The following is a 26,851-nucleotide window of genomic DNA, read 5'->3' as shown; positions in this document are numbered from 1 at the left end:
TAGGTAGTTTTAGACAGCAACCTGAGACAGCCAGCCCTTTGGGTCGAGCCCTCCTCACTCTTAAAGGTCAAGAGACACAGAACCTCACAGGGAAGGGAAGCAGCAACCCAGAAGGCCACAGCAGTCCTCAACAGAGCCAATGGAGAGAAGCAGCCACCCAAAGGCAGCAGCAGTCCACAGGAAGAAAGAGCTGCAACAGGCAGCTGTCACGAACAGCCTTAACACCTGTTGCTCTGCACGAATCTGCCACAGTTACAGACCCATGAACAACACCTGCCCCAAGTCCTCTCACAGTCCAGAACCTGCAACAAATCTTGGAGTTTGCCTGGGACAGCTGAAGAGCGAATGCAGGCGAGAACAGAGCTATTCACCCTTGCTTACTGACTGGCTCTTCTGGCGTCCTAATGATCAACAGCCAACACTTACAGCCCCCTTGGCCACTCTCCCCGAGTCCTCCCATCTGACCCCATCCGACAGGTTTCTCTTTGCTCACTGTGCCTCTCCACACGGAAATTCTTCTTTCAAGAACTGACAATGCCTTCATCATTCCACAACACAGTGATGTTTTCACTTCAAAATACAAGAATCACTATCTTGAGGCTTCTTCAAAAACAAAAAGGAAAATGACATCAGAAGGCGAGAATTACATGAAGCTACACAATGCTTATAACAAATACTTGAGAAGTGACCTTTCTCTAGCCCCTCCCCTTTTAATTGCAGTTGGAGTGGAGTTACTGTTCTCTGATCAGATTATGCAAACACCACAGCAGACACCTCAGTGCATCTCCTGGTCAGCCTGCTCATCTGGTCTTCCCAGTGCCCAGTACCTCCACCCTCTACAAAGCAGGTGGTCCTCTTCTTCATCCCATTTCAGGAAGACAACCTGAAACCACAGGAAGTTACCTGCTTCTTTGAATACAGACTCTGTGAATCAGATCCTGTTCACCAAGAGTACGTCTAACCCTGTTTCATCTCATTCTAGCCCCAATGCGGCCTGAACGCAGTCAGGAGCAGAGGCCTGCAGGTCGGCACTGTAGTGCCTCGGCTGCTCCATGTCCCCTCCAGCTCTTTGTTAATGTGTCTCAGGAAGCAGCAAAGGATGACCAAAGGGCCCCTGCACCTACACACGGAACACTGCAAAAGACACTCCTGGCTCCAGCCTGGGGCCTGGCCTCGCCCAGCCACGGCAGTCATATTGAAAGCAAACCAGAAAATGGAAGAGCTATTTATCCCTCTTTTTTTATAACTATGCTTTTCAAATAAATAAATCTTTAAAAATAAAACAAAGAAAACTAGAACTCTGTACTTGCCACTATCCCACTTTAAAGCCCCAGGCAACATAATCATACCATGTCTGGCAGAGGCTAGCTATTAAATATAGTCAGTCGTCTTTCATATCCAAGGAGATGACCGTGTCAAAGGATCCTCCCCTCCAGGATAGCAACATTCACAGATGCTCAAGCCCCTTACATAAAACCGCACAATATCTGCATAGAAGTCATGCACATTTTCCCGTTTCAGTTTAGTAACATTTTGAAGTGATTTTATTGTTGTTATTTTTAGAAAAACAAGAGCAAAAGTGAGAGAAAGTTCTTTCATTAGCAAACACCTACAACATCCAATGCTGGGTCAGGATGAAGACAGAAGCCACAAACTCCATTTGGTTCTTCCACCCGACTGACACGGTCCCAAGTACCGAGATGTCATCTGCCACCTCCCAGACCGGGGATTAGCAGGAAGCTGGGTGAGCTGTGCAGACAGCACGCAAACCAAGACACCAGAAAATGGCATCTGGACATGCCAAGAGGCAATTTATTCTGTTGCATCAATTTGCTCGTCCCACACCTCACACTTAAAAGATTTATTTACTTATTTATTTTTATTGGAAAGTCAGATATCCAGAGAGAAGAGAGGAATTGATTCACTCCCCAGGTAGCCGCCCACGGCTGGAGCTGAGCCAATCCTAAGCCTCTTCTGGGTCTCCACCATGGGTGCAGGGTCCCAAGGCTTTGGGCAAGGCGAGAACTTTAGTTGCTAGGCTATGGTGCCAGACCCCACACCTCACACTTTAAATCACTCCAAATCACTTAAAATGCCTAATACAGTTGGCTCTTACATAACATTGTTTCAACTGCACTAGTAACTTACACCTAGATTCTTAAGATCGGCAACAATCTAAAAAGGCTCACAAACCTTGAAGACCAGAAATATCAAAAAAATTTTAAACATGTCAATGCATAAATGTAAGTATTTTGTTATTTACTACCTGAAAGATACAGATCATAAAACTACTTACCAAAATTTACAGACCATAAATGGCACTGTTCACAAGAGAAATGTAAACATAGAATATTAAATAACCGCATAAAATTAACTAGAATACATACAGCACTACTGCAACAATTTGTAGCTACTTCCTGTTACTGCTGCAATGAGCTCAAAGGTTTCAGTAGGTGCATAAAATTCAGCGTGACCCTACTCATCCCCAATAAATCGTCCATAGCAGGGCTGCACTTAGTAGGCTAAGTTGCCATCGTGAGGCCAGCATCTCATCTAAACCTAACTCCTTTCCCGCTCCGTGTCCAGGTGCCCAAGGGGTGAAGGACGGCCCGAAGGTGTGGGACTCCAGCAGCCGCGTGGGCGACAGACGGAGCTGAGCTTTCCGGCTCCAGCCCGGCCCGGACCGGGCTGCTGCAGACATTTGGAAAGTGGACTACGAGATGGTAATCCCTTTTTGTCTCTTCTCCTCTTCACACTTATTTTTTTTATGTGCTACTTTTCGTTAGCAGATGAAATGACATCCCCTGGCAGAGTTAAGGCAGTTTCAGAAGCACCGAGGAAGGTTTTTTGTCGTTGCTGTTTGTTTTTAATTGGAAAAGCAGATATAGAGAGAAAGAGATACAAAGAGGAAGATCTTCTGCCTGCTTGTTCACTCTCCAAGTGGCCACAACAGACAGAGCTGAGCCAATCCTAAGCCAGGAGCTTCTTCTGTTTCCCATGTAAATAAAACATGCAACATACAAACTACATGTTAATCAACTGTGTTACTGATAAGACTCCCAAGTTATGGAAAATCAAATGCTGCATGTGGGGAGGGGACGAGTTTGGTGCAGTGGTCAAGATACTACAGAGGATGCCAAACTCCACAGTGTCAGGATTTGAACACATCTTCGCTTCAGACCCTACCTAACACTCAAATACCAGGGGTCCCAAAGACCCTGAAGTCCTCCTTGCCCAATCTGGACTGTGTGGGCATTTCTGGAGGAAAATAAGGGATAAAAGATCTTTATCTGTATGCTTCTCGAATAAAATAAGTCAAAACAAGCAGAAAAAAGGTATACAAGGATTTTTGACTGGAACATGGGGCATCTCTAACCTTCCAAGTTGTTCAAAGGTCAAGTAGGGTTCTGCGTGTGTATTTTAAGATTTATTTATGTATGATCCCAGGCTGCAGCATCTGATGGCAAAGGCTAAGATGGGCGATGGGCTACGCCTGGCTGGGTTGGAGCAACCACCAGCGCAGGATCTGAGGCTGGGAGTGAGCCTGGTCGGGGAGCTAAGGGTTGGGTTAGACTGCAGCACCTGCCAGCATGAGCTCGAACTGGTGACAGCACAGGCAGAGCCAGGATACAGTACTCACCGGCAAATGCCCAGGTGAGGCAAACCATGCAAGTCTGGGTCGCAGCTCGTAGCTCCTACCAGCACATGTAAGACCTGGGATGGGAGCTGTTGGGGCTCCTTTCCTGGGCCGCTGCTTCCGCTGATGAGCGTGACAGCTGGGACTGGGGGCAGACGTGGCTAAGCAGGGTTACACAGACTTGCATGAGAGCTGAGTTATAGGTGGTGCCAGGCTGGGCTAAGCAATCATATCCCCTGGTATATGCATGAGCCAAAGTTAAGTGCAGGCTGGCTGAGCTTTGCTGTATAATTACCTGGCAAGCACTGGGAATGAGGCAAGTCCTGTCAGGCTAGAACACAGTTCCACCTGGAAAATGTGAGATCTGAGGCTGGGAAGGGAACAGGCAGAGAAATTGTGAACACCTATCTGATGGGCTACAACCCCCACACAGGTAAACATGAAAATCAGGGCTGGGGGTGGATCTGGCTACACAGACAGTGGCACCTGCTGGCATGAGTATGGGCTGGATAGTGGGGTCAGTTGGCTTGAGCCAGGTTTTAACGCCCATTGAGTGCACTAGAGCCAAATGAAATGTGGGACAGACTGGACCAGTCTGTTGCACATACCAGCACACACAGGAACCAGGGCTGAAGGAGGGTTTTGTGGGGGTAACTGGGGGTCACTCCAACTATGCTGCAGTTCCCACTGGTGTGTGTGGAGGGCAGAGTGTGTGGTGAGCAGGGTTAGCCTGGGACACAGCTTCTACTGGTTTGTGTAAGGGATGGGGATGGGGACAGAACTGATCAGGCAACTGTAGCTACCAGTGTGTGTATGTTGGCTGATGTGGGTGATTGACTGACTGAGCCACATCCCACATTGGCTGGCACACACAGGAGTCAGGCTAGAGTCCCCCAACTGGAGCACTGGACTTGAGCAGGGTTTCTTTGGGGAGTTCCCCAACTGGATCACTGGACTCAGAACTCCAACTCCCGGGAGAATCACAAGATCTGTGGTCTGACCGTGGCGTGTATGCGTCAGAACCGGGTCTCCATGGTTGCTGTGGCCTGTGCAGTGGAGAGCATGTCCAGTTGCTCAATGGGGACACGACAATCAGTTCAGTAGGCCTGCAGAGGACGTCCAGTACCATGCAGGGCAGAACAAACTGGACAGCTCTCCTGGCCAAGCTTTGACAGGACCTTCTTCCAGGGACCAAGGCTTCAGGAAATTCTCCATTGCTGGATGGAAAACCAGATAGCCAGAACACAAACTGGTGCCCATATAGGACGCTGGCACTTGGAAGTGGAAGATTAGCCAGATGAGCTACTGCACTGAGAGCTGGGAGGAGTAATTCCATGTCACTTAAAAGGTCAGAGGCATCTGGAAGTGTTCACCTTGAGGTATCTTCACCTGATAGCTCGAATAACCCAACATTCCTGCCTCTCCATTCTTGCCACTTTCTTCCTTGCTAATATGTGTAGGCAAGTTGGAAACAAAAGTAACCTATTTGTGTACAGCTGCCCAGTAGTGCAGATACTCTCCCACCCCTCCATCTTCAATGGTAAGCCACCACTCCACTAAATGACTCACACTAGGAGACACATCAAGTGTCCGGGGACTGGCCCGTTTGGAGTGAATTTTAAGCTCCTGGGAATAATTTAAGTTGCATGGTTAAAAGGGAAAACTGAATTTATTTTAACATCATCTGACTTCAATACAAACCAGAGGATCAGGAGACAAAAGTTCATGAGTCAGCTTTAAATTATTATATTGTTCTCCAATTGTGTGGTAAACATGAAGGAAAATGGAGAAAAGGTCCCCTGTGTTCAGGGTTTCATGAAGCTCTATCAGGGGCCCAAGCTTCAGATCGATTGTGGAATCTGCAGCAACCCCCGCATGCCGACCCAGACCCCTCCCCTTCATTCCTATGGGCTTCCACTCCCTCCACGTCCCCCTGCCCTCATCAGCATCCTTGACAGCATCCCCAGTGCCCACTCCCCACATTCAAGGCTGTGGTCCTATCCCGACTAGCACAAGGGAAACAACCTTCCCTGAGTGCAAAAGTCACTATTTCCTTCTCTTCTGCTTCATCCTCATTCCATCCTGGGACTGTTTTCCTTTAAGAAAATTAGCCAATGTCCTCATTATCAAAATATGTTCCTTTCTCAGTAACTCAGGATCAGGTAAAGAAAACTTAAGTTTTCTGAGGACACAGAAAAGCTTAGGGATCAACGTATAAAGCAAAGGTTGATTTTCTTACTTGGTGGGACACTTGTTAAAACTATTTTTTTGTACTCCAGATGAAAAGGAATGTATCCTGATGAAGACCTGAGGGTATAGCATATCAACGGATTTACTACCGCTCACCCCAACACTGTTTATTAGCTAGGGACAAGAAGGAGTCCAGTTCAGCAACTCCACTGGGATTACCAGTCCAAGACTGATAAACTAGGACGGCAGACTTTATCACCTGCGTGACACTGGAATGAAAAAGTGTGTACTTAAACCTATTAATTACGACAAAGTTAAGGAGACACAGAAAAAAGAATACCAGTCTTTACCAGTTTACAGAGGCCTTCAGGAAACAGGACAGCAGAGCTTGACTTTGCCAAGGACTGAATCTTACTTGCTATGCATTTTCTTAGATCAGTAGACCCAAGAAATCAGAAGAAAATTACAAACTCTAAAGAGACAGAACTTCACACCCCACTGTCAGCTTGGGCAGAGGCAGCTCCGAGGTCTTCAACAACGGAGGGCCAAGAGGACAAGCCAAGACGCAGTGTGTGGCTGTTCTAATCAATCAGCCACTTCGGGAGGACAGAGACCGGGACTGGTCTTTTCATTCTTAGGACTCTGGGATGCAGTCAGTGCACCTCTTGCAGGAGAGATAAAATGCCCCAATCACCCCGTACAAGCACGGGTGGACAACCCTGGCAAGAGACCCTTCCTGGCCAGCCTCTCAAATGGAAGGCGGAGGCTGACAGGACCCAGGCACCCACTTAGCTCCAATTTCGGCAGGATACCATCCCCATTACTCCAGCAGAGTCTCGGTTCACTCTGTAAGTGGCAGGTAGAGGAACTGAGTTATCTGTGGACACTGAAGCCATCTACTCTGTCCTGACTATCCCATGCCCCTCTCCAAGGGGCAATCTGAGGTAAGACAGTTTCCCTTACAGACTGGATCTAACTCTGTAACTCAATCATTTTCACGTGTACCTGAATGCCCAACTCTACAACTATGTAGAGAGCTGTTAAGCAAACTTAGTCACCGTATCACCAAGAAGTGATAAGTTTCAGGTGATACTGAACCCTAACCACGGTATCCACCTGTTAACGCTGCAGTCTGCCAACATTATCAAAGATATTGACAATTGGGCCCAATGCCATAACTTAGTGGCTAAAGTCCTCGCCTTGCATGCACTGGGATCCCGTATGGGCACCAGTTCTAATCCCAACTGTTCCACTTCCCTCCCTGCTTGTGCCCTGAGAAAGCAGTCAATGATGACCCAAAGCCTTGAGACCCTGCATCCATACGGGAGACCCAGAAGAAGCCCCTGGCTTTAGATCAGATCAGATCAGCTCTAATCATTGCAGCTACTTGGGGAGTGAGCCAGAAGTTGGAAGATGTTTCTCTGTCTCTCCTTCACTCTGTAAATCTGGCTTTCCAACGGATTTGTAGGTGTGTGTGTATAAACAATATATATATAACAATGAATAAACATTATCAAGAAGACCCATCTGTTTGGATCCCTATGGCTAGCCCATAACATTCCCTCTATATAAATAAGTTAAGTCAGGGATGATATATTTATGAAAAGGCAGCACACCATCAAATCAGAGGCCTTACATGGAATTCAATTTCTGTTCCAGAAGTTCGTGGGGCATGGGATAAGTCTTGTCAGTCTCCCTGTAACACTGCAATTCTCCCAGGAGCCTCGTGAGTACTGATGTGCTCGGGGACCTAGGTTATACTTTAGAGTTTCAGATAGTCCTCTTCTTTCACGTCCTTGAACTCCTGCACCCAAGTGCACACCTGGTTCCTGACTGGCTGCCTCGTTCTGGCCAGTGGGAATGGAAACCAATCTCTCTCTCTGCCTCTCTCTGTAACTGCCTTTGAAATAAAGTAATTTTAAAAAGGAATGCGGGGTTTTACCAAGCCAACACCGTGGCTCGGCCAGTACAGCTGTTGCCTGCAATGCAAGTCTGTGTCGGCTCCTTCCCTGCTGATGCAGCTCCCCAAGAGCCTCGGAAACCAGGCAACTCATCTGAGGAGCAAACCAGCAGGCAGAAGTTTGTTCGTCATTCTCTCTCTCTCTCATTCTCCCCCTCTGCAATTTGAACTTCAAATAAATTTTTTCTTAATTGGCCATCTACCAACCATAACACAGAACGTTATGCGATGAAACAGAAAATGTGGATAACTCTATGCTTACTTCCTAAACTAAATTTGGATTTGTAAAAAGCCTTCCCACAAAGAAAGTATCAGGTCACTGGTAAATTCTAACAAACACCCAAGGATGGATACTAGTATTGCACAAGCTCTTGCAATAACCGAAGGGAACACCTACCAAGCATGTAGGACGGGAAGGGAGCCAGGACACCAGCAGCCCAAGCACTCCCATGGGAAGGGAGCACCCACTGCACCAAATGCCTACTCCTGAAACAGAATTAGATCATCCTCCCACTGCCTTCCACCTCACCAAAATCTCTAAATTTCTTTATCTTAAATTCCCTCTCAAGGCAGTAAAACGCTTTCATAGAACGAATTACCTAAACTAAGTACCAGGAAGTGGGAAAAAGGAGAAAGTGTCAGTAAAAGGCAAACTGAAAAGTGAGACCACGCTGCCTGTCTCCTCGCACACCCAGATTCTGAAGAGGTGAATGTGAAAGTACTTCTCTCCCCACAGCAGGCAAACTAACTTTCTAAGAGCTCCCAGATCCTACACCCTGGCATAATCTCCACTCTCTGAGCCTGCAGACACCTGCATACAATGGGATATCATCCCAGGGGCTATGTTTCATAACAAAAGAAACTTTTGCGTATGTAATTGAAGTCCCTAATCAGTCTCATTCACCAGAAAGGTTGCTGCCTGGAAGTGTGACCTGATAACTGAGCTTTCAAAGGAAGTCGGAGAAGAAATCTGTTTCTCAGTCCCTGGATAAAAGCCAACTGTCCACGTGCTCACAGGCCAAGGAACTGGGAGATTCTAGTTACCAAGCTGCCCAACAGTGTCAGGCATCAGAACTAACATATCCTCGTGGTAAGGATGAAGCACAACGCAGCCAAGACTGGCATGTATCTTTCTCCAAAACAGTATCTTCAGGAAAATACAGATCCAGGGTGGCATGGCATAGCAAGCTAACCCTCTGCCTGAGGGCCAAAGTCCCATAGAGGTGTCGTCTCCTCTAACTCTGCCTTTCAAATAAAAAGAAACCCTTACAAATATACAGATACAAACTTTTAAAAAAACTGCTAAAACTTCATAAAATCGTGTATGTTTTAAGTTTTAGCAGTAAGTAAGAGCTTTCCCACACATATTAGTAAACATTTCACTCTCTGGCATTACCTCTACTATAGAGACAAGGCAAGTACACCACTATGCCAAGCTGGATCTGAAGCCACGGAGCCAGGAGCCTCAAGCTTCTTCCAGGTCTCCAGCATCAGTAGGCAGGGTCCCAAGGACATGGGCCATTCTCTGCTGCTTTCTCAGGCCAGATACAGGTAGCTAGATGGAAAGCAGCAGCCAAGACAGGAACCACACGGGATGCTGGCGTTTACACACAGAGTTGCCAGTTGCACCATCATGCTGGCCGCTCCCTCACTTTCAAAAAAATATATCTTTAATGAGGAAAAAGTAAAGCTCAAAGAGAAATATTCCAAACATTAGAAACCCGTATGTTCAAAAGCTTCAGACCAGAACTCCCATCCAGCCCCATCCTACAACTCCCTTAAGGTTTGAAAGAGTTATTCAACGTAACTTACTTTCTTCAAGAGTCAATGCTCGTAATACAGCAATGTCCCATGATGCACATCTATTCAAATGTGCTTTTGCTTCAGCTCAACAACCCAAGTGGGGCTATTTGGCCACATTCTGAACATGTCAGACCCCTGCAGTGTAGGCGTCTCACAACAGTCCTAGCAGCTCCACTTCCAGGCAAGCTCCCACTTAAAGCCCGGCAAAGGACCGAGTATGGCCCAACGCCTTGGGACCTGCACCCACATGGAAGAGCCAGCCACAGGAAGCTCCTGGCTCCTAGCTGCAGATTGGCCCAGCTCCAGCTGCTGCAGCTAACGGAGGAGGGAACCAGCAGGTGAAAGACTGCCATGCCTCTTAACTCTGCCTTTCAAAAAAAAAAAAAGGGGGGGGGGGAAGTTCATTAAAATACCATGTTTGGGACAGACGCAAGCAAGACACAAGCATCCCCCTGTAGTGTACCTGGAAAAGCAGCAGCAGACTCCCCAAGAACGTGGGCCCCTGCCGCCAACATAGGAGACTTGGATGCAGTTCCTGCCTGCTGCTTTTGCCCCAGATCACGGGGCTGTTGTCACCATTTGCAAACCAGAACATAATGATTCTCTCTCGGTCTTCCAAATAAATAAAAACAAGTCATAACCCAAATACCTGGCTTTTATACCCAGCTCTGGACTCCAGCCACCTGATGTGCACAGCGCGCTCTCAGGCAGCTGGTCCAGGGCCACTAGTTTGGAAGCCACACCTCCCCCACCGAGAGAATCCTTTCTGCTCATTATCATCACCTGGAACCGGGTGGGGGCTGCTTTGTGTCTTCCAGCGCTCACCCCCTTCCCGCCCACAAAGAGGCCCAGATGGGGAGGGGCTCGGTGTGTGGGTGGTGCTCACGCCCCAAGCACACGCCGGGTCTCTGACTTCCTGCAGATTCCAAGGACAGAGGCAGCCCTGTATGTCTGTATTCCTGTCTGTTCTGGTCACTGGTTGGGCAGGTCAGCAAAGACACAGTCGCTAAGATGTTTTGTATTTCTTACTAGTGTACTTCCAAGAGCTCCAGCAGACGTGAGCCCTAGCACCCATGGAACAGGGACAGAGGAATCAGGAAGAGACTAATGTCCTTAGTTTTGAGTGTGCAGGTTGTTCAGCCCGAGGAAGTTGGTGCATAGGCCTCAGCTTAACTCTCGGATGTTGCAACACTAACCATTGGTTCCTCTCAGGGTTTGGATTCAGAATGGATTGCCACTGTAACTCTTCATCTGCCTAGCAATGCGGAAGGTGTCACTCCACACAAGCTGATGGTTTCTAGAGGAACGGGTGCTGTCACTGCCAAATTCGGCCAGTACAGACTCCTCTCAGGACATCCTGCACTTGCGTGGCATGATCCCTGTCACACCCCACGAACGCAGCGGACGATGGTCTGGTGGGTTTCTGCCACCAGATGGGAAACCTGGATTGAACTGTCCCAACTGCAATCCGACCCAGATGCTTCTGTTTGGTTTTTTTTTAACTGAAGTGGATACTCACAGTTTTCCACTTAAAGTAGTTCGTAAGAACCAACACTGATTGGAGCCAGTGCTGGCAGGCTTGGGAGCCAACGCCCCTTATCAGAGCGCCTGGCTCTGCCTGCCGCTGCCTGCCAGCACACACCCTCAGGACAGCAGCGAACAGCTCACCCCTCGTGATGCGCTCCCAGCTTCAGGCCCAGCCCTGGCGGTTCTGAGCGAACTTGGGAGTGAACCAGTAGACAGAAGATTCCCAGCTCCACCTCTGAAGATGTAAATATCGGGTAGGCCACTTGAATTAAGTACATGCTGAGGCGGTAAACAAAAAAAGGCAAAATTCAAGCGAAACACCTGTAGGTTTTGTAGAACGTCAGATAACCGGCAATTTGTACGTTAGTGTTAGCCAATCAAAAAATGACATCTACAATCCTTTCAATATTTCCCTCCTTGATTAAAATTATCAAACCTTAACTCTTCATATATAAATAAGTACAAAGTGCAATAAACAAGCTGCTTATTTTCACTGTTCCGAGATTTGCAATTTTCTTAAAACACACAAAGAAAACTAAACAGTGCAGCCATACTCAAAATCCACACAAGTTCGAAATTAAACAAGTTATGCCAACCCACTTTCTCAAACAGTACCTATATTTTTGGGGAAGATTCAAAATAGTCCTCCTTAGCACAACCACGGAAAAGACATGATTTTAATAAACACCAACTTCATAGCAAATACGTCCCTATCTTAAAACAGCATTGTTTTGAATCCACACGCTTCCCAGACCGTGACTTCCGTGCCCGAGGCTCCCCAAAACGTGAAGCGGTAGACAAGACGGGGGGGACCCGAGAACCCGAACACCCGAGAATCATCCAGTCCCCACAGCACAGACAACACCTGCCCCGGGCCCCGGGCCCCGCTCAGCTCCAACTCCGGCCGAGCCCGATGCCCGGCTCCCCGCCCCGCCCCCACCCCGAGAAAGGAGGGAAAACAACTTTTATTGGCCTCGTCTCCCGGGGGATCGGCGAACTAGCGGGGCAGAGCCCGGGCCCGCACGCGCCCCCCGGCAGGCCCCCGCGCGGGGGAGGCTCGGAGCGGGGAGGCCCGGCCGCCCCTCGGGCCCCGCGGCCGCCCCACCCCGCCGCCGGGCCCCCCGCCGCCGCCGCCAGCGACCCCGGGCCCCTCCGCCGAGGCTCGCTCGCTGTCATGTGACGCCGCCGCCGCTCCAGCCCCGCGAACGCAGGGCGCCGGAGAGGCGTTCGCGCCGGCCCGCCTCGGCCCGGCCCCGTCCCCGGAGCCGCGGGGCGGGCTTGGCGCCGGGCCCGAGCGCGCCACAAAGGCTCCGGGCGCCCGGTGCCCCGGCGGGCGGGGGCTCGGCGGCCGCGGCCCGGGGAGGGGCGGCGAGCGGGGCGCGGGCGGCCCCGCCGGCGCTGCCCCCGCCGGCGCTGGCCCCGCCGACGGGCCCCGCACAGGCCCCGCGCGGCCTCCCTCCCCCGGGCGGGGCCCGCGCCCGGCCGCCCGCGCCCCGCTCGCGCTCTCCGGCTCTCGCCGGCCTCCATCTTGGATCGGCGCTTCCAGCCCCCGCGCCGCGGCCGCCGCATTTCCCCCTCTTGCCCGCCCCCCGCCGCCGCCGCCGCCGCCCGCACTCACCTCAGCTGCCCATCCGGGCGCCGCCGGCCGTCGACCTAGTTTCCCCCCAAAAGTCTCCGGTGTGTTATTCCTGATGTGGGGGGGTTGTTACGGGGTGGTCGCCGGGGGTTCGGGAGCGGGGGCCGCGCCTTCAACGGAGCTGCAATCCTAACCCGCCATCTGGTGGCATTTTCCACACGCCAATGGCGCCGCTGCAGCCTCGGGTCCGGACCGCCCTCTGCTGGCCGCGCTGCTCACTGCCTCGCTCACGGGACGGGGCCTGCCCGGAAAAGGGAGGGAGCTGAGGCGCGAGCTGGGGGCCGCGGCGGGGGCGCGCCCCAACGCTTTCCTGTGGGGATTGCGCGCACGCGCGCCAGCGGGGCGGGAAACGTGGCCGCTGCGTGGCGGCCCCGCCCCCGCGCGGAGCGCTGGCCCGGCTCAGCCAATGGCGAGCCGCCCATACCTCTGGGCGAGGGCGCCGTGGCCGATTCGAGGGCCGCCCGAGGCGGGCGGAAGGACGGCTGCGGCGCGCCTGCGCGCTAGCTCCGCCGAGTGGCCGCCCGCCATTTTCGGAGCCTCCCGGACACCTGGGGAGGAGGCCGCGCCGGCGCCCACACCGGGCGACGCGCCCGCCCTTCCGCCGACTCCCGCCCCGGGCCGCCCACGCTTCCCCGCGGCCACGCCCTGCCCCGCTCCCACCCGCCGCCCGCGACGCGCGCCCCGAGACGGGCGGCCGGTGGAGCCCCTGCCCGCTTCCCCCTTGTTGTGACGAGGGCCTGGCAGCTTAGCGTTGTGTTCACGGTTGTTGACAGCTCTCCCCGGGCGAGGGCGGAGGGCGTCGCCTGGACGCCCCTCGCCACCGGGCTGGACTGCCTGCTCTAGGCCGATGGGCGTCGTCCTGCCCCTGCGCGGCGGGGCTCCGCGGTCGCCTCTCATAAGGCGGCAGCATTGGCTCGTCAGTGAGCAGGGAGAACGAGACGTCTGCTCCCACAGCCTTGGGCCTGCACCCCGCGGCTCGGGAAGGGGCGTAGACCCCTTGTAGCTGCCGAAAAGGGAAACGGTTAGGATCCTGAGCTCAGGAGCGCGGCGTTCCGGAGGAGCTCGCGCTTTCTCCACTCCTCCTCTCCAAGCCTGACCCCCCACCACACACCTGCTTGTAACTGTTGCAAAAGTGAATCCTTACTGTCCTGAATCAGCAGGCCCACGTGTAACTCGATTCTCAATGACCACGATCCCCACTTCTCTGCAGTCTCAAGGGCAAAGCTCTAATAGGTTACCCCGCTTGTTTCTCTTGCAAGGGTTGCAAGTCGTTTGGCTTTTAACTGAAGGCAGTCACCATCTACTGGGTTAAAATTTGAGACTGGATAGAAATAGAGATTTCGAAAACTACGATGGATTTCCTGTGGCATTCTCCACAGACTTTTTTGTTATTAAAGGTGTCAGTCCCGGTCCATCCGAATAAATGACTTCGTCTGCTTCCCTCCCGTCGAGGCTCTGGGAGACTACGGTTGTGTTGACAGCTCTGCCCATAGTAAGCCATGCCCATGACCCCAGAAGTGATGGCTAAGTGAGCCCAGCCCCTCCTTCTCTCCGAGGCAGTTTGCTCCGGAATGCATCCCACCACTGTTGCCCCATCTCCTCCCCCAGCATCTTCCTATTTTCAACAGTTTTATTTTTAAGGAAAAGGAGCTGTTGCGAGCCCCTCCCTTTGCTATCCTGTCAGTGTGACCTTTCCCAACGGAGATCGCCGCCTCCAGTGTCCCTCGCGGAGCCCTCTGCCCCTCTCTTGGACACAGACACTGAATTTATGGTTCACTCGTCTAATTCCTTTTTTTTTTTTAACTTTTCCCCCCTGTATTTCATACTTCAACCCCTGACTCTCTACTACATTTTTCCCCTACAAAGTCTGCCAAAATTACTGTCCCTGATATTTTCAGTAATTAAGGTTCTTCGTGTTCAGCTACTACGACAAAGCTCCAATTTAAACCCAACATTTAAAATAATTCAGGGGTGGGCGTTTGACACGTGGTTCCGAGGCTGCCTGGGACAGCTGCAGCCCATTTAAGCTTCCCTGGACTTTGCTTCTGACCCAGCTCGCTGCTAATATGGGTTCATGCCACACACGTGGGAAATCCAGTCTGAGTTCTTGGCTCAGGGCTTGGGTCTGGCCCAAGTTGTTGAGGTCGTTTGGAGAGCGAAACCACCAAATAAAAGCTCTCTCAATCTCTGTGCCTCTTAAATAAATGCATACTCTCTTGAATTTCTTGATCTCACGTTAATTCGTTGTAATTGTAGAATCGTACAGTGAATTAAGAAATGAACTGTGAACTAGAATGCTCCAAAAAGCTGTGATCCTGGGAAGATCTCTGTGTCTCAACTGTGAGATGGAGATTGTAACTATCTCATAGGGTCAAACTACTTAACGCTTAGGTAGAAATGTCATTGGTATTATTACATTGTGGTTTTTTTATCTTCCTGAGAAATTTTTAGCTTTTTCTCTTTGTATCCAAGGGAAGGAATAGTGAACTTTCTGATAATTTATAGAAGTCTAAAATTGTCTTTTTACTCTCATACTTAATCATTAAGCTGCTGTTCATAAATCAGTAGCTGTCCCTACATCATAGGGCCCGGCTTGATTCTTTTCTTCAAAAAGAGCTTGAATCGCATCACATTCTCATTCGGATCCCTTTGCTGCTGTTTCTGAGCTTCCAGCCCTTCCCTGTCAATTCCTATGGAATTGCATATCTACTTGACAGTGCTCTGTGTTTCCTATGGCTTATTAAATATTTAAACTACATACTGATAGTCAAGATTTGTCTTGATTGTCCCAATTTCTGTTTGTCACAAATTCGTCACACTTACCGAGCTGGTCTGAGCAATAAAAAATGTATATAAACAAAAGGCAGATTGATTCCTTTAGTACTTGGTAATAGAAGTCCTAAAACATATTGAAATTGTTACAGTAAATTACTCATTTCATGGGAGCCTCTGTTTCTACGAAATCCTTAAGATTGAAAATCTCTGCAAAGGTTTTCAGATTCACCAAGTTTCATTAATAGCATCAGGTCAAAGATACGATTGAAATATCAAGAAGATATACCTCTTTAGACACATGCCAATAACATTTTTATTTCAATTCAATTTCATAGCCATTGTGGTTCTTTTGTATAAATTTAATATTTTAAATAGAAAAAAAAATTACAATACGGATGAGAGAGTTTCTTCTGGCCTATTTTTAAAGACTTCATACAGTGCTTTACCTGGATTTTTGGACTTTCTTGCTTTCCCTGCAAATATACCAAATCCTAATGTGTCTGAAAAGTGTTAGCTATAATGAGCATTTATTAACCAATAACATGGATAACTTTGCCTTGCAACACAAAACCGCTATACAAACGGCATAATTCCTTTTTTAAAATTGGCTGAATTTATTTTCTTTCTCTTTTTCTGGATAACTGTAGCTCACAAAAGATTTCAGTAATCTTGTAAATATCAGTGGTTCTGCTTAGAGTAAGAGATGCTCCATTACCAGTTACTGGGTTTTTAGCACGAACAGAATTCTCTAGTTTTGTTTCCTTACCCTTAATTTTTGCCTCCTCTGCAAATCCTATGGGTTTTTGTTGTTGTTGTTTGTTTGTTTGTTTTGCTGGGGGAGCAGGCATCATGACCCATAGATCGTTTACATTTCCTCAAAGTGAAATATTCGCTCTGTACATTTCTCACTTGCTTATGGGACACTTGCTGTTGCCGGTGCCATTAGACCCTTTGCAAAAATCACAAATGGTGTCCCTTTCCTTTCTACTCTTGCAATTAAGGTGTGCTGCCAATTGGTGGCAGTAATATGCCATGTGGCCCACTGACTGGGTCAATTTTCCATTCTTTTTAAAAATGAGTAATCAGTTCTGCCCCGATGTTGGTGATAAGAGGGATCAAAATGTCTTAGCTTTCAGGTTCAGTAACCTGCTTGTAGACAAAGCTCCATCTCAGAAAGCAGACAGCCAGAACTACTCCATCATTAAAATAAGAAGCTTGATAGGCAAAGGACTTGAACTAGTGTGGGTAGGTTTTTTTACATCTATCTATGATAGAGTTAAATATCAGTGGAACAAGCACTTGTTTAGTCCACATTCCGTGGTCTCTGGAAGTTCCACCTCACCACTTCAGAAAGTCTAAATGAGACCTCATTTGGGGAATATCATTCACAGAGTAGAATTATAAAAACATTGTTTGCATTGAGAAACAAGTTTCTAATTTTATTTTTAGTGTATAAAACTTACACATTACAACAAATAAAAAGGGAGCAAATTTTATTCACTTTACATTACTGCAATGAATTGACAGACACGGGGGTTTTTTTCACTCATGGTCACAGTCCAGCATTAATGCCCAACGAGTGTTCTGGTTCTGCTGCTGGTGACAGTCCCAGTGTGGCACTGAGCATCCTATGGCACAAAAGCTTGTCTCTAACACAGTCACCAGTATTAAGAGGCTCCACTCTAACAACCTACTGCAATCCAGTCGGTTCCCAAAGGCCCCGCCTCCAAAACACCATAATGAGGACTAATTATGGGTAATAGCACCATTAAGATACAACTTTGGGGACTGAACTCCTGAGCTCAAGGGGACAAATATTTAAACCACAGACAATTAAATCACAACAAGTTGAAAAGAACAGAAGAATTTATGATTAAAAAGCAACAAATTGGCGTCCTGCTTCTACTATCAGAGCCACTCTCCAGAGAGAACTACTTCTGCATGTATTGGATTGGGATAACTTCAGCATTTCTAAACACTCCTAGCAAGTCTAGATAATATTTCATAACTCAGTGCTATGAAAAATAAGGATCATGCTAATCCCAACTGGTGCACTATCTATCTAACAGTTAAACTGACTCTAGGTCTATTGTTAGTTTTCCTTTAAATTTGAAAAATTAATGCAATATAAAACCTTACATAATATTTCAACCTCAGACAGTATCACAATTCTCCATTATTAACACCATTCTTCTCTTCTGCTCATTTGCCTTACACACAATCAAGACGCCCTGGTTTTGTCTGTCGACTAATTAAAGTTAATAGCTTCCACATGGCACATGCTTGCAATGAAAGCATCATGGCTGGATTTAAACTGTAATACTGGAACAAGGTGGAGGTATCCACCATGAGGTGAGGGCAAGGGGAGGGGTTGGGGGAATCCCAGAGTCTATGAAACTGTGTCATGAAATGAAATTTTAAAAAAATAGCTTCCATACTAAGAAGCATGCTAGGATTATACTTTCTTTTCCACAGGACCTGGGCCCAGCACCGTAGCCTAGCAGCTCAAGTCCTCACCTTCCACCCATATGGGCACCGGTTCTAATCCCGGCTGCTCCACTTCCCATCCAGCTCCCTGCTTGTGGCCTGGGAAAGCAGTGGAGGACGGCCCAAAGCCTTGGGACCCTGCACCTGCGTGGGAGACATGGAAGAATTTCCTGGCTTCGGATCAGCTCAGCTCCAGCTATTGTGGCCACTTGGGGAGTGAATCATTGGACAGAAGATCTTCCTCTCTGTGTATCTGACTTTCCAATAAAAATAAAAATAAAAAATATATCTTTAAAAAAAGTACTAGAAATCCACTTAAAGGAAAATGTGCAGAGCTTCGGAATCAAGAGAATCTTCTTCACTGTGTCAGTTACTTAAATATTTGTGTTCTTCATATTTAAGTCATAAACATGACTTTCTCTTAGAGTTCTAAATCGCTCCTTCTCAAACTGTCACATGTTTTACTGAGGTCACATCAGTATATTTTACCTAGGTCACATCAAGTGTTTGCATTTTCCGTATTATTTCACAAGTAAGCTCTTTTATTGCCTCTTAGTACCAGCTGATAATGACTTTCTGACTTCTTTAGCAAAGGACATCGAGTGCCTCATCAGAGGAGGGAAAGCAGAACAGGTTGGACACTCCCCTGCCAAGCTTTGCAGCATGTTCCTGGGCCTGAGGTGAACTGAGGTGAACTGAGCAGCAACAGACCTTGGGAAGATTTTCTCAACCCTGGTGCAACAAAGCCAATGACATCTCACAACTATCAAAACCACTCAGTCCCACCCTCGGAACACCGGTCCCCTGTCAGGGTCTCTAACGTGTCCTCCCATCTTGACCCTCCCTACCCTAACTGGAGGCCCACGTGGGCATGGATCCTTATCAACTATGTAAACAATACTAAAAATAAAAGATTATATTAAAAAAAAAAAAACTGGCCTAGCAGCTTGGTACTCTAGTCTCTTCATACTTCCAAATGCTAATGAGAGCCACAAGCTCGGGGATCCAGGTCATCCGTGGGAGTGACAAGGACCCGACATCTTGAGCCATCACCTGCTGCCTTCCAGGGTGCACATTAGCAAAGCGCTGGAATCGGAAGCAGCACTGGGACTTGAAGCCAGACACTCTTACCTGGGGTGTACAATCCCAAGCAGCATTAATCACTAAATCAAAACCCACCCTAGACTGTTTTTTTTTTTTTTAAGATTTTTTTAAAAAGCTTCTGCTGAGTCTCCCAAATGGGTGCAGGGACCCAAGGACTTGAACCATTCTCCATTGCTTTCCCTAGCCATAAGCAGGGAGCTGGATCAGAAGTGGAGCCAGGACATGAACTGGCACCCACATGGAATGTCAGCACCACAGGTGGAAGCTTAGGCTACTACACCATGGTGTTAGCCCCAATCACTCCAGAACTTTTTCATATAAATATAATGTGCATATGACCAAATTCAAACAGTAAAAATTAACTTGCCTGTTCTTTTTCTGTAGCATCTCAGCTCTCCTTAGAGACAACTAAGATAAATCTTAGTGGTATGACACTTTTAGGGATCACAAATGTGTAAGTTCTGTGGCAACCATTTTTAATTGTTATTTGAGATGTGGAGAGACGGGATGAGAAGCAGAGAGATTTTTACATGCATTGATTCATTTCCCAAATGCCTGCAACATCCAGGGCTTAGCTAGGCCGCAGCCAGGGGTGCAGAATTTCACCCCACTCGCCCATATGGGTAACAGGGCCCAAGAACTGGAGCCATCATCTGCTGCCAGCCAGGAACATTCGCAGGAAGCTGAATCGGAAGTGGAGTAACTGGGTTGAAGCCAGCACTGCCATAGGAGATGTAGGTGTTCCAAGCACTGGCTAAGCCTATGGTACCACAATACCTGCTCACCTCACTGCGCCTAAACTGCTGCACCAGATATTTACCACAGTCTAATTACTTTGAGATTCACTCATGTTGCTGTATGTGCTGTCTGTTCCTCTTCAGTACCAGCATAGTATACCTATTCACCTGATGATAGGATGATAGATATTTATACACAATATTTATTTCCTAGTAGCTTTGGGCACTTAGACATTATGATTCTATGTCTCTGGATTTGGTCGTTATAAAAATTTAAGAATTTGGGAACTGACAGGTAACCAATAAAGGACATGCGGAGAAGATAAAATGCAATAAAAACCACAGTCTGTGGCAAATGGCCAAAGCTTTAAAATTACATCATTTTTTCCCATTCCCAAGTATGGAAAAAAAAAAGACTCAGGAATGAAACAGAAGGAAATCAAGATACTGGTTTACATAGAGATCTTGACATTCATTGAATCGATTGTTGAATATGTGTCAGTTACACATTCATTGTTTGGCAGTCGAGGACGGCCCAAAGCTTTGGGAACCTGCACCCGCGTGGGAGACCAGGAAGAGGTTCCTGGATCCTGGCTTCGGATCGGCGCAGCATCGGCCGTTGCGCTCACTTGGGGAGTGAATCAAAGAACAGAAGATCTTCCTCTCTGTCTCTCCTCCTCTCTGTATATCTGACTTTGTAATAAAAATGAATAAATCTTTAAAAAAAAAAAAAGCTTACAGAGAGAGAGAAGTAAAAAGCAGGAGCTTAGGAAAGGTTGTCTTTCAAATATAGTTCCTAGTCCTACCTTACCTATCAGAGAAATTATTCCTGCTCTCCTGGAGTCTCCGCAAAGTTCTCATTCTTTTCCCTCAGGGAGTGGAGTCTTCTGCTCTCCGTAAGGGAAGGAGTGAAATTTTAAATACTTCATGTTCGATGTTATATACACTCAAGTAAGGATGCGTTCAAACATCCGGGCCTGCTGGTAGCTCATTGGTACCTTCAGGATTGCTTCGTTTGCACAGCCAGGCTACCCAAGGCTGTCCTTTCCTAAGGAAGTACATGTACAATCTCTAATGAAAGCAGTGGTGTATGACCGCCATAGCCCTGTGCCTGACACGATGGTCCGGTGGATAAATCTTCTCCTTGCAAGTGCCGAGATCCCATAAGGGCTCCAGTTCATGTCCCGGCTGCTCCCCTTCCCATCCAGCTCTCTGTCTGTAGCCTGAGAAAGCAGTAGAGGACGACCCAAAGCATTGGAATTCTGTACCTGTGTGGGAGACCTGGAAGAAGCTCCTGGTTCCTGGCTTCAGATTGCCTCAGCTCAGGCTGTTGCGGCCATTGTGGAGTGAGGCAGTGGATGGAAGATCTTTATTTCTGTCTCCTCTTTTCTCTGCAAATTGATCTTTCCAATAAAAAGAAATGAAAACAATTTTTTTTAAAGTAAAAAGACTACTTTATCCCAACTTGGGACAACTTTAAGTGTCAATTCTAACTTTGTAAACTATGGGAAACTGTACAATTGTTCTCTTCAGTTCTGCTCCTTTCTTGACTTCCATTACAGTCAATCCCAAAGTCACTTCTGCATAAATACATTGCCTGTTCACGTCTTATATTTGCTTCCTGAAACTTCCTGTAACCTGTGACTGCCAGTGCAGGTGAAAGATCTGAGAAAGCATATATATATATATAATATATATGGGGTGCTGGAACATGATAATTAGCTGCCAGTGGGAAGCACTACTATAAGACTGTCCAGTTGTTGGAACTTCCACGTGTGATGAATCAGGCCGGTATACCAGTGGAAGGAAAGAGGTATGAGTGTTGTGCTTTTGATAGATATGGGCTGAAAAAGCACCTATAAGCACAATGGAATTGAGGAAGGGAGCTTGCAAGGGTTCTTGAGATGGGAGAGCTGGGACCAGGGGCAGACCAGGTTGAACACAGCTACAAAACCCAATGGCCTGGGCCCGGCGCGGTGGCGCAAGTGGTTAAAGGTCCTCGCCTTGCACCCCCGGGATCCCATATGGGCGCCGGTTCTAATCCCGGCAGCCCCGCTTCCCTTCCAGCTCCCTGCTTGTGGCCTGGGAAAGCAGTCGAGGACAGCCCAGAGCTTTGGGAACCTGCACCCGCATGGGAGCCCCCGAAGAGGCTCCTGGCTTCGGATCGGCATAGTATCGGCCCGTTGCGCTCACTTGGGGAGTGAATCATCGGACGGAAGATCTTCCTCTCTGTCTCTCCTCTCTGTATATCCGCCTTTCCAATGAAAAAATAATAAAAATAAATCTTTAAAAAAAAAAAAATGGCCTGCATGTAGCTAGGTTACAGGGAGTCTAGATTGGGCTAATTAACTGTATCTACTGGTACATGCTTGAGCCAGAGTAAGTGCAGGCAGGCTGGGCTTTGCCACAGAATCAGCTCGTAAGTACTGGGAATAGGAGCAAGTCCTGTAAGGCTAGAGCACAGAACCACTGGAAAGTACGAGATCTGGGGCTGGGAGGGGGGCCTAGTCAGGAAACTAGTCGGGAAACTCTGATGGACTGCAGCTCCCACAGGTGAGCATGAGAACCAGGGTTGGGGGCGAACCTGGCTAGACAAGTGGTTGCACCCACCAGCATGCATGTGGGCTACATAGTGGGGTCAGTTAGGGTATGGGATGCAGAGCTGACTGGAAGAGTTTGCTGTACATATCGGCATGCACAGCAATCAAGATTGGCGGAGGCCTGGTAGAGGTCACTCTGACTGGGCTGCAGTTCCCACTGGTGTGTATGAGGTTCAAGTGCGTGGTGGGCATGGTTAGGCTGGGCCATAGCATCCACTGATTTGTGTGTGAGATGGTGCTGGAAACAAAACTAACCCCGCAACTGCAACCACCAATGTGTGTGTACTGATGTGGGTAATGAACTGAGCCAGGCCCCACACTGGCTGGAGGTAGGTTGGGGTCATCTCCGGTGTGGTGTCTTTGGGGACCCTGCCCCCCAACTAGAGTGCTGGACTCAAAGCTCCAGCCATGGGGAAAATCATAGGATCTGAGGTCTGTCAGAATTGGGCCGCCTTGGCTGCTGAAGTCTGCAGTGAATGGCATGCCCAGATGCACATGGGGGACATGACAGCTCATTGAGGCCTGCAGAGTACATCTAGTACCCTGGCAGAGGATGGAGGGTAGAAAAAATTGAACAACTCTTCTGGCCAAGCTTTGACAGCAAGTAGCTGGGCAAGTGACAGCTCTAAGGTGGACTGTCAGCCAACGGACTTTGGAGAAATTTCCTCAACCTTGGAACAATGAAATCAACAGCATCTCAGAACTATTGAAACCACTTGAGCAGTATCCTAAGAACATGCCGCGCATCAGGGACCCCAGGATGACATCAGGTGGTGGTCCTCTATCCCTGGGGACTGATGTGGTTGGGCTGCTGGGAGCAGCCCTCTCCCCTTCTCTCTCCTCTACCCCTCGATACAGGAAGAAAATAAATGGAAACAATTGTCTCATCCACTTTCCCCTTTTCTTGACCCTCTCTACCCTAATCAGTGGCCTATATGGATATACATCCTTCTCAACTGTATAAACATCATCAAAACTAAAATAAATATATTTTTTAAAATCCCAAAAAGCAAAAAACAAAGCCTCTCTCACAAAAAGGAATGTGGGTATTGAAGAAATTAAGAGACGGAAAGTATGGATAGAAGGCAAAAAGTCACAGAAGGCTCTGAAACAGCCCAGCATCCGCTCCAGCCCTTCTCCACCCACACCCTTCCTGAGGTGAGGAATTCACAGGGGCATTGGGCAGCATGCCCACCTGAAACCTGAGCCACTCCTCTTTGTAGAACAGGCTACAGCCTGAAATTCTCCTCCACATATTCCTGGGGCTGCTTCAAGCGTCTCTGTGAGCTTCTCCACAGTCTGTCCACCTGAGTGTGGACCTGCTGCAATCTTCTAAGTCCCCAAGTCATCCAAAGGGCAACTATTTATCAGAGATGTGGACCATGCCAACTTGGGAAGTCCCTATGATGGTGGGTGAACCTGGAGAGGACCAGACAATAATAAAAGGGTCCTATCTGTTCTCTTGTTTTTTCTTCCTTCCTCCTGTTCATTTCATGTGTATGTTTGCTGGGGGAGGGGTAGACAGAATTCAGGCTAAAACTATGACCACAATACTCAATTGTGTGTTTGGCACTTATGAAAAATGGCTTTCTTGGATAAGATGTGGCCCTTCTCTTTGTTACTCTTGGGTCAAATTAGTGACGTAGAGAAAAGAGACATTTTTGAGGAACACAGGAGAAAGCATCCACAGCAGGAATGGCCCACAGGTGCACTGGGACCAACATAAAATGACTGCAGCTCTCAGTCATGAGCAGAGGTGGTACAGCCACTGGGTCAAGAACCCAGCTCCGAAGGTACAGTGAACTCTTGTGCCAGGGTGGTCATGGGTGGATGGGCTCCTCTGCTTTGTCCCTCGGCAGGAACCCAACAAGTGAGAGAGCTGTCAGAATCATTGTCATGTGATGATGTGAGCATTGTCTGTGGGAGCCCTCCTGTAATGTGGAGAATAGGAGAAGAACAGTCCTTAGCCCAGAAGTAAACTGATGACAACTATTGTAGATTAGCCATGAAGGATGCTCAGAGAGGAGACAGCCCTGCCTGCCCTGGGTCTCCAAGCTAAAACAGACCCCAAACAAAAGGAAGTAGGAGCAAGAACTTTGTCATACTTCTTTGCCATCACTGTGTCTCTTACATCATAATTATTGTGTCATATTAAACATTCGAATTTTTGGAGTGAAAAAAGTGGTTGAACCAAGATGTGCACAATAAATTTAAAGGTAGAAATTAGCAATGGTTCCCATTCACATTTCTTTTTTTTTTTAAGATTTATTTATTTTTATTGCAAAGTCAGATATACAGAAAGGAGGAGAGACAGAGAGGAAGATCTTCTGTCCTTTGATTCACTCTCCAAGTAAGTGCAGCAGCTAGAGCTGCTCTGATTCCAAGCCAGGAGCCTGGAGCCCCTTCCTGGTCTCCCACACAGGTGCAAGGTCCCAAAACTTGGGGCCGTCCTCAACTGCTTTCCCAAGTCATAAACAGGGAGCTGAATGGAAAGTGGGGCCTCTGGAATTAGAACTGGCACCCATATGGGATCCCGGGACATTCAAGGCGAGGACTTTAGCTGCTAGGCCATCACACCAGGCCCCCCCCACCCCCAATCACATTTCTAAAAGCAATTAGAGAAATGTAAGGGAGACAGAAGAACAGTTTTATGTTATTCCACTGTCAACAGACAGCCAGCATCATAGAAGTGGAGAATGTCCAGTTACCAGGCCAAAAAAGGCTGGCAAAATTATTTGGTCTTGTCCTGTCAAGGCAATCACAGAGGGGACTTCAAAGCCAATAAGTCAATAGCAGGCTAATTTTTAAGTTGAGCATTTTATATGATCCTTTTTTTTTTTTTTTTTTTTTTTTTTTTTACTAAGAAGCCAAGAGCTTTATTGATGCAGCAGGCACTTTACAAGGAACCCGAGGGCCTCTGGGCCACAGGGCCACAGGACGGGTGGCCATACAGACCCTCGGGGCTTCTCCACTTGACCGCACAAGCTCTCCCTCCTCCCATGGCCCACACAGACCTGCACCTGCCCAAGCCACCCCTCCCCCATCCCAACAGGCTGTGCCCACAGGGCCGCCTGCCCAGTGCTGCCAGCCACTCTGCACGCCGCGATGTCCGTTCTGCGTCACTGTAGACAAAGGCATAGGCGATCAGATCCTGCAAAGAATGTGGGCAACACAACTTCTCCCTCCACCTCAAAAACGAAAGACATCTCGGCGGCTATGTGTCCTCAGCCGGCAGTCGGGTGTTCCTTAGGAGATGGTCTGTACTTAGTCCCCGCTTCGCCGGCCTGGGCAGCCAATCTTCTCAAGGTACTGAGTCTATTTTTAAACAGTCTTTCTTGCTGTCAGGACTCGAATAATGGAGCCTAGTCCTCCTACTGCTAAGGCCTTCTCATGCCACTGGAGCAGCACAGCACTGCTGTTCTCTGTGGGCTTCTCGAAGCCTTTATAGATGTACTTCATAAGCAGGTCCACCCCGTTGCGGTCCAGAGACTGCACAGCCTGCTCCATCTCGCTGCTCTTGAAGTTGGTGAGCACCTTCAGCACCACGCCCTGGGCTCGCTCCTTCACAGCCTGGTTCTTGGTGTTGATGGGAGAGTTCCGCAAGGCGGCGTGGAAGGCCCGGAGCATGTCCCCTTGCCGCAGGAGCCCGTCCACCTCGTTCGGGTCCGGGCCTGGCTCTCCCGCCGCTGCCGCCGCCTCCTCTTGCTCGTCCACGAATTTGTTCTCGTCAAACTCGTCGATATCCACCCTGCGGAAGCGTGAAGACAGAGTGTTCCGGGCCATGGCGGGAGCTGGGCGCCGCTCGGCGGGCTCCGCTCCCGGCCCGACCTCGGTCTGCTCCGCTCTGGCTCCGCTCGGCTCCGCTCTTTATATGATCCTTGACTGATGTTATAAATACCCAAATGGCTCTTGGCAGAAAAGGTTCCCCATCCCTGGTAATGTGTGAAACACGTACCTAGATCATGTTCGTGGCTATAACAGCCAACACCCAGTATGATCAACACAACAGTTGTGAATTAAATTTTATTGTTATTTTAGTGTAACCTGCATTTCTCATTTTAATAGTATCCATAATTATTTCATAAGAAATGAATTGCCTATCACACTGCTTATGAAACCTCAGCTTCTCTTGGAAAGGACTAGTTTGTGCCAGCTCTCCAACCTCAGCAGGACACCTACCCCTCTTCATTTAAAAAGCAGAAACTGAGAAAGAAAAGGAGTGGGATCATAGCCCAAGCATATATGGGGGAGTGCACACTTGACTCAGTGATTTTGCAGGCATGGAATGTGGAATGCTTTCAGGAACTGACAAACACAAAGTAGGAAACCATGCTGAACCTGTAAGAGAAACATGTTCTCTTTTAAGATCATTTTCCTAATTATATCAAGTTGTAA

At 48.4% G+C, this 26,851-nt stretch overlaps 2 protein-coding genes across 6 annotated transcripts in view; both read right to left on the bottom strand.

The window, feature by feature from the left end:
* Positions 1 to 12,920, bottom strand: part of STAG1 (stromal antigen 1) — a 198,826-nt gene extending 185,906 nt beyond the window's left edge. For all 5 annotated transcript variants that reach the window (XM_041004538.1, XM_041004566.1, XM_041004557.1 and 2 more), the window contains exon 1: positions 12,736 to 12,920. The gene's annotated coding sequence lies outside the window, so the exon portion shown is untranslated. The remainder of the gene's footprint in view (positions 1 to 12,735) is intronic.
* A 12,365-nt stretch (positions 12,921 to 25,285) lies between these two features.
* Positions 25,286 to 26,308, bottom strand: LOC121145918 (actin-related protein 2/3 complex subunit 5-like protein). Its single transcript, XM_040965128.1, has one exon. It carries the CDS (start codon positions 26,237 to 26,239, stop codon positions 25,778 to 25,780), a length of 462 nt encoding a protein of 153 aa, XP_040821062.1. The 5' UTR covers positions 26,240 to 26,308; the 3' UTR covers positions 25,286 to 25,777.
* Between the last annotated feature and the right edge of the window lie 543 nt (positions 26,309 to 26,851).

This window comes from Ochotona curzoniae, unplaced genomic scaffold (genome assembly GCF_017591425.1).
Source record: "Ochotona curzoniae isolate NIBS_2020 unplaced genomic scaffold, NIBS_Ocur_1.0 contig_1302, whole genome shotgun sequence".
NCBI classification, from domain to species: domain Eukaryota; kingdom Metazoa; phylum Chordata; class Mammalia; order Lagomorpha; family Ochotonidae; genus Ochotona; species Ochotona curzoniae.
This window is presented reverse-complemented; position numbering and strand designations above follow the sequence as displayed.

Bases quoted from the DNA above. Each gene is read 5' to 3' on its own strand.
- LOC121145918 (XM_040965128.1), bottom strand. From the start codon at position 26,239: ATGGCCCGGAACACTCTGTCTTCACGCTTCCGCAGGGTGGATATCGAC.